The following is a 20126-nucleotide window of genomic DNA, read 5'->3' on the forward strand; positions in this document are numbered from 1 at the left end:
ATCAACGATTAAATTTACCGCGTAACGCAATTATCCAATACCATTTGTCAACTATAAATCTTTCAAACTAAACGCAAATATTAACCAATAGTTCTCCTTTCTATAAACATAGTTATAAAAGTATACCAGATTAATTCCACGGAACTGAATATAACAATAGCGGAAACGGAAATCTATAACCAACAAATAAGTCAAAAGGAATGTTTATTGTGTATTTGTCATTAAGTTTTCCATCTTAACATAATTATCGGGTGGATGAAAAAATTATTCAGGAAATTCCACGTGTTAGAGAGAGAAAGAGAGAGAGACAGAGATATTGTTTTTTAACCTGTTTAACATCGTTGTGAAATTATCTTGAATAATTTTATGTGGTGTGAATTGTACATATCTATACTTGTGTTATAAATGCGAAACTGTTTGTCTCTCTACTGTTGTTTTTCACGGTTAAACCATTGAAATAATATGAGGAAATTTGATATTAATCGAGCTCTAAGTAGGACACAAAAGACACTTTTTATGCCTCACAAATTTCTAAAATGCGAGTGAAGCCGCGTTTCAAAATTAGTCATTATCACTACATAGTCATACATATATACATTTATGGAACAAAGTCGCTTACCGCTATCTGTTCCTATGTATGCTTAGATATTTCAAATTACGCAACGGATTTTGATAGGGTCTTTTAACAGATAGAGCGATTCGAGAGGAAGGTTTTTGTATACAATACATATAGTAAAGAAACAAGAAAGAGTAGTATAATTAGTATCAGAATTGCACCCGTTCGAAGCCTAAGCGAATCGCTAGTTTTAATATATTCATGGGATGCAAATTTCTATTGCAAGTATTAATCGCACACACCTGCTAATCGCGATTTCTTTGAATAAAATACTTTCTACAATTTCACGAACGCACTGCGGGACTATTCTGAAATGGACTCGACGTAGAAATGTCAAAAATATTTATATAAGTAATTACGTCTTGTGTACAATTTCCCTATCCCGTGAGACACACATGACTCATTATATAAATGTGTTATGACAGGGAAGTTGTTAATATAATAATTAGCCAAACAAATTAACCATAAGTATTAACCAAAGCCGTGCGTGCAGAACGTCTACCTCACGTGTAGTATAGTTAATTGCTTGGGGGGGGGTCTTGGGTCGGTATGTTGTTGTTGGTTTTGACAAAGATGATTTGATAACAATGGCTATGTTAAATTGAATTTCTTATATATATTCAATCAGAAATCAAATTATTATTTATTTTAATTATTTCTATCTTATAATATATATTAAAGTGTCCATGTTTCAGTGCCCAAGTAGGACCAATAAAAAAATATGAAGTTTTTAGATTGACAATCAATACAATCAGCTCCTAAGCCCAACTTTTGGGAAATCTTGTTTGGTTTTGCAATAAAGTAAAAAAAGTTAATTAAATAAGTCTCTCTTCTAAACTCTAACTGCTTTTGTGGTGTCTTGGGCCCTTCCATACGATTACAAGTGTATACATGTGTATATATGTTATCAAACACACACACAATTGCATGTCTTGTGTAGTCTCCCTTGAGGATATAATGATATCGAAAGGATCCTCAATGTATTACGATCAAGTCGACCACCGAGAGTCAAATTTCTTTTTTTACAGAATAGCTTTGAACGGTGTGACTAAACAATATATGAGTAAAAGTAAAACGGATTTCTTGAGACACACAAATATCCATTTACGCGATAACTGATGAGCGATGACTTTCTCTCTTTATAACTTTGAGAATACGTTTTTAGAGTGGCGTGTTAATTATTTTTCGTTGATTTTATTTTCATTACTTTTTTATTTAAAAAATATCTAAATAAGTTTAAATATTTACTTCCGCCCCGGATACGCACGGGTGTAATACTGATACTAAATATACTACAGAATTTGTTTACTGACGACATCATATTAGAAACTTCTCAAATTATCAGTGTTTCTTTTTTATCTTGTCCATTTATTATATATACAAAAGCCTTCCTCTCAAATCACTCTTTCTATTAAAAAAAAAACAAAATCCGTTGCGTAACTTTAAAAATCTAACATAGGGACAGACAGTTGTAAGCCACTTTGTTTTATACAATGTAATAAAGACCGTTTAATATTTATTTCAATTTGGAATTAAATGACAAAAGTTCATTATGATCTCTGACATTAAGCTTACATTATCATCAGCATGACGAAATTGTATTGCGTCAAAAACGTTCTTTCAAGTGTTACACATAGAACACAAATCGTTGCACAAATGACCTTGAAATGTGTCTCAAAACACACAAAGAAATTCCGCTTAAATTGAAAATGATACCAGAGTTAAATTATACCGATACAATTTTCGATTTCACTGCACATTCAATTCAAATTACCTACGACCTTGTGAGAAAGTAATATTATAATGCTACCCATTCAAAAAGTACACACGAACAATAGATTTAATTATTATATAAATTATTGACATTGTTGTATAGATACTTTATGATCGCTTCCTACGACTGAGATCAATGGGTTTTTACAAAGAGTTCGTCGCAGATCATTCAACTGCTATGGCAAAATAAAAAGTTACATTCAGTTTATTATAATTTTATACTCACATACTATATTATAATATTATGAAGGCGAAATATCTGTCTGTCTGTCGCTCTTTCACGACCTAACCGTTGAACCAAATTTGATGAAATTTGTTAGGAAACAAACATGAACTTCACGAAAGGACATAGGCTAACTTTTTGTCTAAAACATGACGACCAAAGCCTTAAAAAGGGACCGAAGCCGCGGGCTAATACTAGTACTATATATGAATACAAAATAATAAGGTCGCCTAAATAAGCCTATTAGATATAGACTAGGCATGATTGACTGTGCACATGTAGTGATTAAATAACTCAGGGAACGGTCGGCAAATTAAGCTAGAGACGTATTTTTTTGCTGACTGTATCTTACTTTTAGACTGACTTTTCGACGTCACTAATACTTGAAATTCGATCCTTCTCGGCTTCCAATCGTTTCCTATAAAGTCAATCAAATATATCTACCACTAATTTAATATGATAAAATACCATGAACTTATTTTCACTAATACAAAATCTGTTCCTTTATAAAGCTTTTAGGTAACTTCTCTTGTTAGTATGTGCATATAAAATCTTTACAGTTTTTTAAAACCAGTTTAGTCGGTGAGGCTTAACTTGCAATATACTGACACCATCAACTATACTAAGCAACTCAAAAATAGGCATTAAATGTATAGGACACTTGTATATATATACTTGGACGCCATATTTTTGGACCTGACCTATTTGATTTTCGATCAACTTTAATAAAGTGGGTCTTCATAGGTCTGTAAGTCCATATATATATGTACATTTAACTGAGTATATATTTTATGTTTTTGAAACGTTTTTGAATCATTCTTTCAAATTCCAAGATTCAATAATATAGTTTTTATTGAAGCGTACATTCAGTAAAATTCTTAAAGTAGGTTTTATATGTTATAAAAGTTTCAAATTAAGCGTCGCATCAAAGCATAAGTTTTTATCACAACAGGTGTGCCAAATAAACTCTCCTAACTGTTCCGTACTTTCTCGTCGGAGAAATGAAACGGTGAAGCGTGAACCTGAATACGCTGTATAGTATATGTGTGAATATTTATATAATGCGGCCTTAAACCATGGGAATCTTATGTTATTATAATTAGTTGTATTTTAATTAAACAATTGTGTTTTCATTTCGTTTTTAACTGTTATTTACTTTATAAATAGATGCTTTTGTTCTTTATTTAAATATGAATAGGTAGGTTTACATTTACACATATGATTATATTCACATGAACATATTATACTTCAGAATATGGTATTGTATATAACAATTACATTGTAAATTTTAGTAATTAGTTATTGTATAATTAATATTTAATTGTATTTGAAAGCTCTGATGAAATAAAATTTAGTATGCGTTTTTTTTTTTTAATTTTGAAACAATAAGTACATACCTATACTTACACCTATATAACTGTAAAAAGTAAAATTATGTGTTATATCTGCCACTGCTGGCCAAAAGCCTTCTTCTTAAGGAGGTTATGTAAAATAATATTAAGCGATAGAAGTATACACAAATTAATAGAATATAGCTAACAACAAACAATTTCTCTCTCTTTCTAATGTTTTGTTATCAATAAGGACAACAACTCTTACACCTGTGTCACTTTAATTATGTTAATATTTCTCCAGCAGATGGCGCGGTGATGGCGCGAGGCGCATGCGCATTGGCGCTGTTGTGCGTCATCACAGCCGGCGCAGTCGCCTACACCGTTGACTGCAACCACGAGTACACCGATTGCGATACAGAGCTCAGTAAGAAACATCAATCTCTAAACTCTATCAGAAAATATAACGTAATCCTATAAATATGTATAATATAAAGCATAAAGAGAGGTCATCTTGTGTTTACTATACCTAATTACTACTTAAATATTAAGGAAATACTACATATATCTATGTTAAAAGCAAATACAACACGTATAAAAAAAAATTAATCAAAAAAATATAAAGTCGTAACTTTATCCGCTTAGTGTCTATAATAAAATTAAATGTCAATGTCTTAAAAAAATATCATTAAAATTCAATCCTAAATAAACTTCTATTTGACAGCTAGATGCAATAACTAAAACCAAGATGGCCGTTTGAACTCTCGGACGGTATCTTACCGTATTGCACGAATAAACGTTAAAAAAATCGACATGGGATGTTAATCATTTAATTATTGTTTATTAAAATAAATTACATTTAGAAATTAAAAATAATTATTAGAACTGACATAAATTTCGTAAGTATTATTTAATTTTTTTTTTTAATATTAAGTAAGTATTTAATAGTTTTACCCGCCAAGTAAACGCAAAGTATAATCTAGAACGGACGTTAATCATTTAATTTATTGATTATTAAAATGAATTACGTTTAAAATTTAAAATAATTAAATTAAGAGACCTAACATAAAATATAAAGTTTTTTTTTTTTATTATCATAATATACATCAAGGTATGTAAAATGGAGAAGGCATATGAAGGCTTAAAACGTCATGCAGATTGCCATCTCGGCATACAAGTCGGTCCATCCCTATCGTTCTAGAAGTTTCACATGAATCGAATGTGTAATTATAATTTTAAATCATTCGAATAACGATATTATTAGAGGCGGCGCGGCGCGCGGCGGTCAGACTATTATTTTTTAAACATTACCATAACAGTTTCGCTCCATAATTTCGGATAGACCGTAGTCAATGCGCGGTGAGTAAGAACTAGTTTTGGCTGCGAAGTCATAAACATGGACAAGCCGTCGTATTTTATTAACGTAATTTATTTAATCATATATTTTTATATCTTAGAATATATATAATGAGTAATCTTATAATGATTAGATAAGTCCGTCAAAATGATAATGTTGTTTTTGTTTTATTACGACATGCCTAATTAAACAAATGAGAAGTGAAATAAAATCGTTTAATTTGTTTTACAAATAAAGGTGCAAGAGTATTCCTATTACAGTAATTAAAGATAATTATGATACCATTCCTTAAACTGTGTGAAATAATTTGTAATTTATAGCTTTGGAAAATAATAATTAAACCGGTTTCAAGTTAGGTAAACTTATTTGTTTATATATGCGATATGCTTGCGAAATATTTTAAATAGTGACTCATATGCCGACATGTCCATATGGTATGGTCGCTGTAGTCGTTTATGGTTGAAAGGTTTAATACAATATTTTCCTGTGAGAACTGTTAGGCATTTTTTCTGATCACTTATCACATTATAAAAACTTTTTATGTGTGTGTATCTGTCTCATTATTTTATTTGTTTTTTATTATTATTTTTTATAAATCGAACGTTATCTTTGAATTGATATAAAAATTTGCAATTACACTTATATAAGATATACTAGCAGCATTTTCCCGTTGAATCGTAATTCAGATTTTCCTATAGTAAAATATACAAGACATTTCCATTAAAAATTTACACGAGTATCACATTACTTAAGCCACATAGTAAATTAGAAAAAAATATACACGGTTAAAAGTTATTCTAAAAGAATTATATAAATAAATAAAGTACAATTACAAATATTTATAAGAGTGAGTACACTTACATGGATAAACATGAAGAAAATATACATATATACTCAGTATTTATTGCATATTTTTATAGTGTATGTTCTATAATAATATTTATATTTCGAAAATCATATCCACGTTATGGAAAACAACTCAAAAATAAGAAAAAAAAAATAAACGTGGTGGAACCACCGCGTGGAGTCGTGAGTTCTCCGTTTTTAGAATAAGACCAACAGTCAACACATTCCTTTATTTTTTTTTCTTTAGTCGTTTTATTAGTTTGTTCTGAGAGAGATTATCCGCTATTAGTTATTTCACAGGTTCACTTAGATACAAAAAAATATAAAGAATTTTAAATAATAACATGCCTATATATGTCACCGTAAGATTACAAAATTCGTTAGATTACAATCTAACGAGATTGTTATCTATCGAAATATTGTGAACCGTGAATTATGATTGAAATTTAACGTATTATTTTTCGCTAATAATAAATAAATAATCTAATAAAATCTTACAGTGACATATACACGCAGGAAGTCATTTCAAAGTTTCTTCAAAGAATTCCCGTAAACCTGTTTTTGTATTATTGTTACTAATACCGTAAGGGTCAAGATTGAATTTGCGATTCATTTCTACATATGTAGTATAAAACAAAATCGTCTTTGCGCTATCTGTACGCTTAGATCTTTCAAGCAACGCAACGGATTATAATGCGGTTTTCATCAATATACAGAGTGATTCAAAAGGGTTTGTATAAAACATGCATATTATAGAAAATGAAATACGAAAATATTCCAATGTAAGTAGGAAAAAATTTAAGCAAACCTTGGATTAACGTATTTCATGCAATTAACTAAACACTCAGCTATACAGCTGGAACTACTATATTTATTTATAATACAACACTATTACACTTGACTACATATGTACTACAGCCGAGATGGCCTAGTGGTTAGAACGCGTGCATCTTAACCGATGATTTCGGGTTCAAACCCAGGCAAGCACCTATGTGCTGGTGAGGTGAAGGAAAACATCGTGAGGAAACCTGCATGTGTCTAATTTTATCGAAATTCTGACACATGTGCATTCCACCTACCCCCATTGGAACAGCGTGGTGGAATATGTTCGAAAGCCTCTTCTTAATAGGAGAGGAGGCCTTAGCCCAGCATTGGGTAATTTACAGACTGTAACCTAACTTTTTAAACTAACACTTGACTACTTACTTTCACTTTAATTTTACTTCCAAAATTTTGTAAATAGTTTCGTCGACGTTCAAAATGCTATTTTCAACAAATCCATAGTGTAGTCTAGCTCACAACCAATGATATAACGTCTGTCATGCTGTACCATAATGTTTATTTAGCTTTTTTCCTGTTAAAGTTGGAATAAGTATATACATATGAACCATTGTGTAGCTATTGCTGGAATATTTGATACCGGAATTAAATAAAACCTGAAGGAAATAACATCTATAAGATAAATATATACTACTTCTACTATAATTAATATTGTGTTAATAATATGATAATGGTATAATAATTATCCCGGGCGATAGTCGCGTATACTACGACACAACTTAGATGTAGCATCGGCAAATTCGATAAAACCGATTACTGCCGATTTATACAACCAATAGAAATAGCTCCCTATCGCGTCATTAGACGTTATTCGTCGCTATAGATTCGCGTCAGTTCTGCCCGAAAGAGTAAGTGCATGTAAATCGACGTGTCAAATTGACAATATATTAGGTCTTCTGATATTACAAGTTGTTACGTTTGAAATAAATTTTGATAATTTGGGATAGCGTACTCAATTGAATCGGTCATTTCAAAAACCACTTAAGTCACATTTTTTCCAACATGTTTTTTTTTGCTGAAAATGGTTCCTCAAAGGTAGATGCGTATTCTGGGTAAAAACAACTTAGGTCAATACATTCCTTCCTCTTTTAATAATACCACCAAAGCCTATGATTTGAAAGTGCCCATCAATAAAAAAAAATAGACGATTTAAAACAAGTTCAAGATAGCATTCTGGAAGAACATATGCCATTTTATTACAACATTTTTAGCTGGCCAACTTCAAATGTTGAAGATAATCTAGATGAGAATGATGGAGAATATGACTATGTACCATTAAGGTATTAAAACATGACAACTTAATACATGTAAAATGTTAATAAGATTATTTTTCAGTGTAATTCTTAATTATAAGCAATATAAAATATGACTACTACGTTTCTTTTGGTTAAATTATATATCACTAACCCTAATTCTCGCTAAAACAACATAAGTCAAGAACTGTTTTTCAGGTTTTTTTCATTATTTCTATTAATAAACTGTAAAGGTTAAACGCTATTTTAATTTTTTACCACTCAAATACTAAATTAAACATAAAAAAGTCGTTCAAAACTCATTTGTTTGTGTATGAAACAGTTTTTATTGTTTTCTGAAAAATTATGATTTTGTGACTTATGAGGTTTTTGAAATGGCCGATTCAATTCGGATGTGATCGGTTTTACGAATTTTGCCGATGCTGCATCTAAGTTGTGTCGTGCTGTACGTAATCCAGTCGTTGACATAATCGTAAGATATCGTGCGTGACGGCGTCTGCGCCTGCGCATACTGCAATTGTTGCAAACGTGTCGATTGTATTATAAAACAAAACGCCATTTCACGTAAACAATAAAAATAGAAAGCTTTATTTTATTGCGAAAGTAATGATATACAATTACTTTAATAAATTATAAAAATATATTATAATAATAGTTTTAGCGTGTAAATCTTATATAATATAAAAATGAATGTATCTGTTCGATTGCGGTTTATTTCTTTACATTTTTTCTCATTTTAAAGTGTGCTTGCCTTATATTATATTACAAATAATTCAATACACCAACACTGCTTATGCACGGATTGGTGGTCAAATGAAATACATACACACACACGATATGATAATAGATTTTTTTTTATAATATAGGTTGGTGGACGAGCATATGGCTACGATGGTAAGAGGTCACCACCGCCCATAGAGAACGCCCTAACGTCTTTATCCAATTATTTGTAATAATAAATGCAATACACTAAACATATAAATACACGTAACACATATTTAAAGTAAAACTCAAATACGAGTTATAATGAAATAAAAAAACTCATACTTAATTTGGCTATTCGAAAACCTTCGACTAATGGCTGATATTAATAAAAAGTAAATAAGTCCATTGTTTATTTAAATGTTATTTACAATCAAACTATCTTATTCCAATGTAATATGAAATAACGTCGAATAAACAGTTTAATAATGACATCAGTGATGCAACTTGAAGATTCAATTCGATATCTAAAGCCAAACGTGACCACAAAGCTTGTAAAGTCCTGCCATTTAATTGTTATTCCAATATGATAGTTACACCATTTATTTAAGGTACATATTCCCGTGATTCCAAGCCCGTGATGATGCTATTATCATATATCAACGTCATACACCATTGTCTGTCGACCTTGTTCCATATGACCTAATAAAACGGAATAAATTAAGACTTCGGCAAAGTGAAAGTAACGACACCATTGGTTCTATTTATACTAATGTTAAAGAGGGGAAATATATTTGTTTGTATGTAGGGGATAATCTTAGGAACAAAAAATTAAAAAGTTTTCACTAATAGATAGCTTCATTATATCATCTATACTAAAACTATGCTAATTTATATCGGTCTGTCAGTCTGTTGCTCCTTTATGGCTACACTACTGAACCTAATTTATTATGAAGCAAGGTTAAACTCTATGAAAGGATATGGGCATCTTTTTAAGGCCAAGCACCTGACAACACTCCCTAAAACGCCTAATTTTCTTCATTAAGAAATTGAACCCGTGTGAAGCCGGGGCACTATAATTATCGAGGACGCAGCGACAGAGGCTGAGAAGTCTACTATTGAATGAATAGTCATTTTCATAGTATTATTACGTCCTTTTACGTATCTTTACAAAATTCGACTACAAAAAAGGCTAACATGACTTAGGTGAGGGAAAGCGACAGAAATATACCACCGTATACTTTAACTATGGGATTAAAAAGGATAGCAAATATTTGTATTGCCAAATTAATTTAGAGGCGTTTTTCATATATAAGGTTCAAATAAAACTTAATCGTTAATAATATATTGAACGACTCTGCTGCATTTACTTTATAATTTTACTCTAAACTTCAAAAGAAAGTTTTTATCATATTGCTTAAAGCAATATCTATTATGAGCTTATTTATATTTACCTAAACATAACTATATATTTACTCCATATATCCGTTTTAAATGAACATGAATCAACAGGATCAGCGACCATTTTAACATAATCTGTACCGAAATCTGACCCCACCTGGGGTTCGAACAATGATTTCTGTGCTTAGTTGGCTTATTGGAATTTGACAACAATAATCATAGCAAACAAAATAAACAAAACCATAAATAAAGTGCAATCTATATTAGAAGTTATTTCCGTGTTATAACATTCAATCGATGTTATCATCAAATGAATAATTTATACTAAAATGTTATGGAATTAACAAGGATGCTTGTGAGAGGAAGTCCACCTGTTACTCATACTTGAAACGCTGGAGGATTTCCTCGTATGTGTATCACGAGTGAGCATCTGAGAGTCACGCGAAAACGTGATACGCCACAGATAATATACGGCTTCTTTGGGGATTACTTACCTAGATGAAGTGCTTTAGCCTTATTCCTGAGTCAGAATGTTACGTTGCCTTATCCATGAGTTCGAAGCAAAGTATTCTAATTTTAAATTCAAATTCAAATATATTTATTAAAAATAGTAATGCATCTATTATTTAGATTTCTTATTGATTGCCATAATTCTACCAACGGTTTGAAAAGATTTGGAAGATTGGAGAAGATCGAGCTTAAGAAATCAACGGGATATAATATGTTAGATTGTGATTACAATGATAAATTATTTAATAAGTATTTATAATTTATTTCGTACAGTGAAGAAAAAATACATATCGAAATTCATCCATTTTTGTGAAAAAATTCTTTATATATTTGGATTAAATTTTAATGTATTATTCATTAAAATAGGTTTAATCCAAATGTGTAATAGTCAGGTCGTTTAGCACCTTTATTACTTCCTGTTAGCGCTTAAATTCATCGTTATGAATTAATGATATAATTAATCAACAGCTATTTAGAAAAACAGGGCAGAAAAACAGACATAAGTCATTTTGCAGTGATCATTGCAAAATATTTGTATGAAATATTAAGTATTCATATACAATATAGAACTAGTTTGATAATAAACGACTAAATATAATTAAATATTCATTGAATATGTGTCGGAGTATGACTAATATTAGCATATTAATTGAAGCATCAGATTCAATGCCAATGTGAATTTAGTATATCTGTCTTATAAATATGAATCTTGACATATAATAGATTGTTACAGGCAAAACTCTGTTCTAGTTGGAATCACTTTTGACTGACAAAATTATTTAAAATAATTTTTGACTTCGTTTTTTTTTAAATTAAAGCCAAATATTACTTCATTCAAAAAGGTTTCTTAAGGACGGCGGAATCGTTATTTTACAAAACTGTATTAAATATCAAGTTAACACCGTTTCGGAATGTAGATTCTACCGAGAAGTACCACCAAGAAACTAACTAGTTACATTACTATTATATATTTATGTTTCTGTGAACAGGTCTGATTATATGTTGTGACTGATAGTACATACAAGAACAATACGATCTTGTTTTATCAATTTTTCTTGATACAGAAGCTACAGTCTACAGGAATAAAAGTAACTTTACCTTTCTAGGTAATATGCATTTCGACAAGGTTCAGACAAAATAAGTTTTGACTTTAAAATAGTTCTGACTGTAACATAATATATAAACCGATTAAAGCCGGATGCACGATGCGTTTACGCAACGATGCCTTCGTAACACGTTATTTACGCATCGAATTAGTCACTGGCATTTAACACGGTCTCACAGTTTTCATAATAAAAAAGATACATTAACATCCTTATCACGTTGGAGCTTTTTAATAATATGTACCTTAAGAAAACCCTTCTTAAATTATCCAGGTTATATTCTTCTATTACTGAAAATACTATTTCAGATAATTTGAAAACATATTTTAAACGTATATTGTTGATTTTTACTTCTTTCCAATCATTCGAGATACAAAAAATATTATAGGAAATTTAGGATAAAGTTAGGGTAAAGTAAGGGATAAAGTTAGGGTTTGGTTAAAGTTAGGGTAAATCACTTTCAGAGTCTATGGCCTCCTAGTCTTATATCTCTTGATATGACATCCTATAAATATATAGCTTTTGAATAACAACAACAACAACAGCCTGTAAATTCCCACTGCTGGGCTAAAGGCCTCCTCTCCCTTGGAGAAGGTTTGGAACATATTCCACCACGCTGTTCCAATGCGGGTTGGTTGAATACACATGTGGCAGAATTTCTATGAAATATGTCACATGCAGGTTTCCTCACGATGTTTTCCTTCACCGCCGAGTACGAGATGAATTATAAAGACAAATTAAGCACATGAATCAGCGGTGCTTGCCTGGGTTTGAACCCGCAATCATCGGTTAAGATGCACGCGTTCTAACCACTGGGCCATCTCGACTCTTGCTTTTGAATAAAATAAGTTATAATTTCCGATGTCATTCACCCTGACAAAAACTAATTATCAGTACTTAAAGCCTTCATAAAATCAAGAAATCTCAAATCAAAAAACAAATTATGTCATAGTCAAGGTATGTTATAGGTAAAGTAATTTCCGTAGCCCTCTTTACTTATGTACATAAATAGAATCTATATCATATTGACATTAAAAATTAGAAAGTAACTATCTATCTTGTCTGTCTGTCGCTCTTTCACGATCAAACCACTGAACCTAATTTTATCAATTTTTTGTATGAAGCAAATTTGACCTCCAAGAAAAGACGGTATTTTTTGCTTAACACATGACAACCAAAACCCTGAAATGCGAGAGAAGCCACGAGCGATAACTAGTATTAAATAAACAAAACAACAAAGTTTCAATTTGTTACCGTTTCAACGCCAGCACGTCTGCAAATGTCGGTCAATATCGCATTGTGAATGGACCGTGGTAACTATTGAACGTAAACACGGTCCAACCGGTTATGCTTTAAGCTCTATACGTCCTTTAAATGACCCAGTTCGATAAGCACGAAGATTAAGGTCGCTGCGACAATCCGTAAGCAATAATATGCTATAAATCTTGCCACGGGTCTGGTCACGTTTATTTTTGTACTAGATTCTTGGTCAACTCATATGAAACCTTGCAATAAATCAGAAAATGTATATTAAGTTTCAATTAGTACCTTATAGTATTAAGTTTTAGTTAAAGCAAATATTGACTAAAGATATTCTTTTCATGAAATAAATGTCAGAATAAATAGAAGAATAATTTACGTAAAAGAATTCTAGCAGAAGTTTACTGTCGAATTTGTATTCCCAAAATCAATGAGCAATGAACCTGTGGAGTGCTGAAATTTTCTTAATTTACTTTGTTCCAACGAATCACGGATTACGAGTCTCTTCAAAATGTATATGGATTATATAGATATATATACATTTCTAGGTGAAACTGATATAGGTCCGATTACATTGACAGTTATACCGAAAAGAACCGCTAGTTTTGCTTTTAGTTTTCAACCAATCAATTTATTGAGTGACAACTGACCACGCTCTATTTGTTAAATTACGTTTATTATTAAATTATTTTTTATTTAACCGTTCCAACGATAACACTCACTTTCAATATTAGATTAGTTTTGACCTAATTAACCAGAAAATTTTGTTAATTTGAAGCATTATTAACAACGAAATTTTACACTCTTTTAGGAAAACTAACCAGTGAAGATGAAGACTCAGCGTCGACATTGCCACCGATACTACCAACAGTGGTTGAAATAGTTTCTACGGAAAAAACTACCACTACAATAGCACCAACACGTTTAACACAACCTGAGGAAGGAAATCGATCAAACAAAACTGAAGATCAAACAACGACTGAAGCTAATGAAGTCCATGAATCTGCAGCTAAACCCAAGCCAAGATTACTTAATTTAAGTGTCGATGAATTACAAAATTTTGCCAACATCTTACACAATCAAACTAAAGGAATAAAGAGCACATTCTCGGATCTAAGCGATGTTAATCTGGATGAAGATGAGGATGAGACTCCAAGAGTAAGAGGAGATGAGCCAAAAAATACACACATAACAGATAAATTCTTTTCGAACCTTAAAGCTCCTTTCAATCCATTATTAGCTGTTGATAGATCAGAAGAAACTGAAACGTGCAAGGAGAACGATATTACTTATAAGGTAAGGAAGTTCCAACTTTAAATATACAATTAACTATTTACACAGAAATACTGTTATTTTATTATCTGCTTAACAGATTGGAGAGCATGTAGATCGTGGTTGCGAGGAATCATGTGAATGCACTCCCGGTGGGACCTTTGAATGCGCACCGAGATGTCAACATCCTTACATTCGTCGTGGCAGACGACTTACCGATCCCTTATGCTTCGAGTCTCCTGTAGACGAATGTTGTTCCATAATTGCTTGCGCAACTGGAAACGGAGGTAATAATTAAAATCTACTAACGAATTATATTATCTCTTGCATAAATTGAGTCATCTTTATTGATCACACAAGATAATTTTACAAGTCTAGTCTATATCTGTATTAATATTATAAACGTGAAAGTAACTCTGTCCGTCTGTCTGTTGGCAATAAATATTTAAAATTCACCATTAGCTAAATGACATATTATACGAATTTAGCTTTTTAATAAAATAACACGCGAAGCGAAGCTGCAGGCGACTACTAGTTTTACATAAAATAAATTACCATCAAGTGATTCAATGCTTATTTGCGTTCCAATTATTGGTATATTTTTACTTAGATCCAAAGCTATCGACCCTGGAGGTGTGTCGTTATGGTAATGTTACGTATCCGGTGGGCGGGAAGTGGAATATCGGCTGTGAACAGACGTGCACTTGCGAACAGAACTCGGTCGTCACCTGTAAGCCAAGGTGAGTGAGTTGTTACATAATATACCAGGAGAATTTGGTGAATCATACTTATACCAGTATTAAGTGACTTAATTGTGGTTTTGCTTTCTTTTCCCATTGATTGTATTGAAATATTTTCTATAAAAGTCGGTTGAAGAATTTATACTTTCTTATTTTATACGAATACATTTTTATAATTCAATTTAACTGACAAATTTAATTAAAAGATTATTTGTGTAATTCGCTTAACTAACTGGATTAAGTTGGGTAATTACATTACTTAAATTTATAATACGAGAAACATAATACTTTTATAGATGCAAGCGTCTACCTCAATCTGAAAAATGTATTAACGTACAAGACCCAAATGACGAATGCTGTGAGATGCAAATATGCGATGTCTCTCAAGACGTTCATGAGGAACCAGCTGAAAATGTTACGAGTTCAACTTCGTCTACAACTGAGGTAGGTTTACAACTTTAAATATTTTCAATATTCAAAAAACAACAACAACAGCCGCTAAATTTCCCAATGCTCCTCCTCAAGACCTCCTCTCCCTTTGAGGAGAAGGTTTGAAACATATTCCACCACGCTGTTCTAATGCGGGTTGTTGGAATACAAATGTGGCAGAATTTCTATGAAATTAGACAAATACAGGTTTCCTCAAGATGTTTTCTTTCACAACCGAGCTCGGGATGAATTATAAACACAAATTAAGCACATGAATATTCAGAGGTGCTTGTCTGAGCTTGAACTCGCAATCATTGGTTAAGGTACACGTGTTCTAACCACTGGGCCGTCACGGCAAATTATTCACAAAACATTGTCACGTAATTAATATGTATCTAAGAAACGAATGTCTTTTATTTTCGTAGATTCCAAAGCAAATGCAAGATCCAATTAATCTACCCATGTCACCGATGAGGCCGCTGGTGCTGACAGAGCCTATTGGTTCCATCAAAGTACTGCAAAATAACAGCGTCCAAGTTAATCTAATGCATATGAACAGCAGCGATGATCCCGTCCATTTACTAATTAGCGGCGATGGAGGCAAAACTTATAATGATGTAGAATTGAAATATTCGAATTTAATTTTGAATTTGGAAGGCGGTAAGGATTATGTATTGAAGACTAAAGAAACTGGAACGAAATTCAATTTTACTATAACAGCTTTGGATGACGGTAATGAAGTGGAAGAACCATTGAATGGGACCAAGGCTGGATGTTATCATGATGGACAATTTTATGCAATTGGTTAGTTCATTTGATTACTATCGTGCCATATGTTAGTAATAGTATACGTGTTGAAAAATTCCATTAAAAAAAAACTATATACATCCATATTTTCCTCTAACAGTATACATGAGTCGCATTTCAATGATTCGATACCAGGAAATAATAAATTTTTGGTACACAAAAGTAATAAACATTTACTCACACAATAAAAACAAAAGCATAGATTTTATGTTAAAAGATATTTATTGTCTATCTTCTCTTATTTCAGGCGAAGAATTCCAAATAGGTTGCAGCGAACTCTGTGAATGTACCGGGCCAGATTCTCGGGAATGTGCTCCATTACTTTGCCCGTCCCATGTAGGATTAGAATTGGTGTCAAAAGGTTGTGTACGATGGGCACCAAACCCACCACCTACACCACCGAACTGTTGTCCAAGAACTGCAAGATGCTTGAGCGATGGTACTTGTCACTACAAAGGAGTAGCGTAAGTATCTATACATTTATTAATTTTAAAAAAAAATGATTTGCTCATTAGCAAAGTAATATTTTGAGTCTATTTAACGTACATTTTCTAGTTATATATTATTAATAATTTAATTAATTATGCCTGTTACTTGTGTATAAAATACTCCGAGCATAATTAATTAACCTGATGGGCATCAAGTAGGCTGATAATATTAAAGATATATTGCTTCTGTATTCATCATGAATGTGCATTTTTTAGAATCCCAAATTGGAGCGAAGTACCGGTCACGCTAACGGGGTGTGAAGAAAACTGTTTCTGCGAGAACGGTGAGCTAGACTGTGAGGCGGCATGTGCACCGTTACCACCAATACCTCCTCAAAATCTGAGATGTCCTCCCATGCATCGACCAGCACCGGTCAATATATCTGACGAGGACTGCTGCAAGCAATGGGGTTGCGTTGCTCATGGTAAGAGTCAAAAATAAAACATGTTTAAAACATAAGTATACTTACATTAAAACATTCAAAATTACATCTGGGACCATTTTGTGTTGATAATCACATCATTACATAATTGGTGTTCATTATTTTATACTAAGTTGCTTTATTATTATAGCAAAAACATTTCACTTAACATCATTCATTAATCATTATCATACAAGGTTGCAAGTTCTATATTTTATGTCATTTATGTTGAGCATGGTGTTGTTTGTTGCAACAGTAATTTGCATGTTTGCTAATCATTCGACGCACATTATTGCTTACAGCTGGAAACATGAACGCATCGACTTTTCAGACCTACGCTAAGCCGACATATGAACAGACAATTATGAATTACATGACACCGGTGGTACCTGCTTTCCCAGCAGTTACCACATCTTACCTTCCCACACCACCTCAGACAACCGAAATTTATAGACGATTGAGTCCGATCAAATCTAACATTCCAATATTTTTCAAAACCATTGTTCCACACAAAAGTCACAATTTTACATACGTATCAGAGAAATTGTCAAGTCATATATTTGGTGAAAATATAACAGTATTTACACCAGAGGATATTGACTCTCCATTTAAAACTATTCAACCTGAACCACCATCGGTAACCATTAACGACGCTAGTGATGAAACGTCTCATCCAAAGAAACCCGTATTAACTAATCATCATAAAAATACTCCTTTCAGTAATACTGCCTCAATGACTAATTTAAATTCTGATAATCATCGACCACTTAATATAATTATATCAGACGGTAAACTACACGATGATTTTCAAAGCTTGAGTAATAATAATAATGAACAATTAAACATCTTAAATAATCATGATTTATTCTTTAAGCAATTATATGACAATCAGTCCATTAAAAAAGTCCCGCAATCACAAATAAATCATTTTTTGCCTGCTTATGACAAGAAGAGTTCCAGTTTTGTCAACAATGATCAATATAAATCAACTCAGGCGTACTTTGAACCAAATGTTAAGATTCGAAATAAAACAACCGATCGATACACACCTGAACCTCCCTTAACAATACCTTCTAAGCTGAATAATAATTTTAATTATATTATTCATAACTCTCCCGAAAAACACATGACTCGTATGACTTACAAAGACTTAAAGACTTCAGAAACAAGTGACTTTGAGTCTTCTTTATGGAGAAAAAACACGGAAAACCATTTATTAACCAAAGAACCGAACCCTTACGAAACCGTCTTACTTAGAGTTTTACCGAATGCTCAAACTAAAACAAAATCCGCATTTGATAGTTCTGCAAAGAATATTCCAAGAGTTCCCACCAAAACATATTCCTCCCTCGACCTAGAACATATTCTCAATCAAATGGAATTACAATCGGAAGTCAATAGAAACCTTGGACGATCGACGCATAAAAGCCGCGGTACGATTGCGCTAGGTCAGTGACCTTGCCATCAATAAAAGTTTTTGTATGGCCTTAATACCTTAATACTTCTGACAGGAACTGACTTTCATCTTTTGTGACCGACTATTTCTGCTTGCTTAACAGTTATGTATTAACCACAAAATTCATTACATCATGCTTTTTTATGCTTCTGATATACATTAACCATCACACCACGACACCATTAACCCATTTTTAAGAAAGTGTAATTTATCAACAGTAGAGATTTTTACAAATTATAATTAATATAAATATTGTAAAATTTAATGTGTTAAACAAATTACAGGTCAGGTTCCACCAGGATTTCCCACGAATCCTCAACAAAAACCACCTCAGTTCCTTCCAACAGTTCCTCCTGCGAATCACTACCCTCATGATGATATTGCTGACTACGAACAAAACAATATACACCGTCCTAACAATCCTCTAGAACCAACTCTGAATGGAATTCCACCAGGATTACCCATACCAGGTTTTGGTGATGATAATAAAAAACTATCGGTACTATCACTGCAAGGTGACTCACCAACGAGCATTAAGATGCTCTTTGGTCTACCACCAGTTTTGGTCGGATTGCGTGGCAGTGTGGACTTGAGATATACAGATTCAGCGTAAGTTGTTTATTTTATAACCCATTTTATTATCATACTTTTTATGGGAGAATCTAAATGACGTAACGACGTAACTGACGGGAAGCGATTAGCTAAAACATGACCTTAAAATGGTACGACTCTTGAAACTAAAATATTGTTAAGTAAGAATTTGTTTTTAATTACTTCTACGTTATGACATTCACATACTAATCTACCAGAAGATCGTTTAATCCCTTATATATTTCAAGTCAAATTCTTCGTTTTATGGGTATATTTTCAATGTTATTCTGTTATATAGGGATGAGGATATATCTCAATGGTACTCGCAAGTGTTCGCCCCAGCGGACGAGATTCTTACCACACCTCGCTTGGAATTCCGGTTGACTGATTTGAAGCCATCGACCACGTACAAGATTAGAGGAAAGCTGTATTTACACAATTTACCAGTGGAACCGGAGAGTGATATTTATACTGTGAAAACCCAAGATTTACCGACCGTAAGTCCTAGTAATAATCACGAGGTTTCACTCAATTCATAAATTTCTTTAACTTCGTAAGATCTTAAATACTGATTAAAGCCCAAGACTTTCGAAGTCTCTTTGTCTTACTAAAATTTTAAATGTGATCGTATGAATGTATTTTAGTCAGTCGCGCCAGAAGGTATAAATGAATTTGGATGAAAACACAGTTTTAGTATAATAGTCCA

General features: G+C 32.3%; 1 protein-coding gene across 4 annotated transcripts in view; it reads left to right on the top strand.

The window, feature by feature from the left end:
- Nucleotides 1-20126, top strand: part of LOC124538298 (putative epidermal cell surface receptor) — a 42243-nt gene that overhangs the window by 17736 nt on the left and 4381 nt on the right. For 2 of the 4 annotated variants that reach the window (XM_047115311.1, XM_047115313.1), the window contains exons 2-11: nucleotides 4248-4370; nucleotides 14027-14511; nucleotides 14588-14774; nucleotides 15098-15227; nucleotides 15524-15671; nucleotides 16082-16460; nucleotides 16711-16927; nucleotides 17168-17376; nucleotides 19114-19438; nucleotides 19719-19917. In XM_047115311.1, coding sequence (XP_046971267.1) covers nucleotides 4262-4370; nucleotides 14027-14511; nucleotides 14588-14774; nucleotides 15098-15227; nucleotides 15524-15671; nucleotides 16082-16460; nucleotides 16711-16927; nucleotides 17168-17376; nucleotides 19114-19438; nucleotides 19719-19917 — 2388 coding nt within the window. In that variant the 5' untranslated portion in view covers nucleotides 4248-4261. Of the gene's footprint in view, nucleotides 1-4247; nucleotides 4371-14026; nucleotides 14512-14587; nucleotides 14775-15097; nucleotides 15228-15523; nucleotides 15672-16081; nucleotides 16461-16710; nucleotides 16928-17167; nucleotides 17377-17675; nucleotides 19047-19113; nucleotides 19439-19718; nucleotides 19918-20126 lie in introns of those variants that run through there. The other 2 variants (XM_047115312.1, XM_047115314.1) reach the window with 2 other exon arrangements.

This window comes from Vanessa cardui, chromosome 20, assembly GCF_905220365.1.
Source record: "Vanessa cardui chromosome 20, ilVanCard2.1, whole genome shotgun sequence".
Taxonomy (NCBI): Eukaryota; Metazoa; Arthropoda; class Insecta; order Lepidoptera; family Nymphalidae; genus Vanessa; species Vanessa cardui.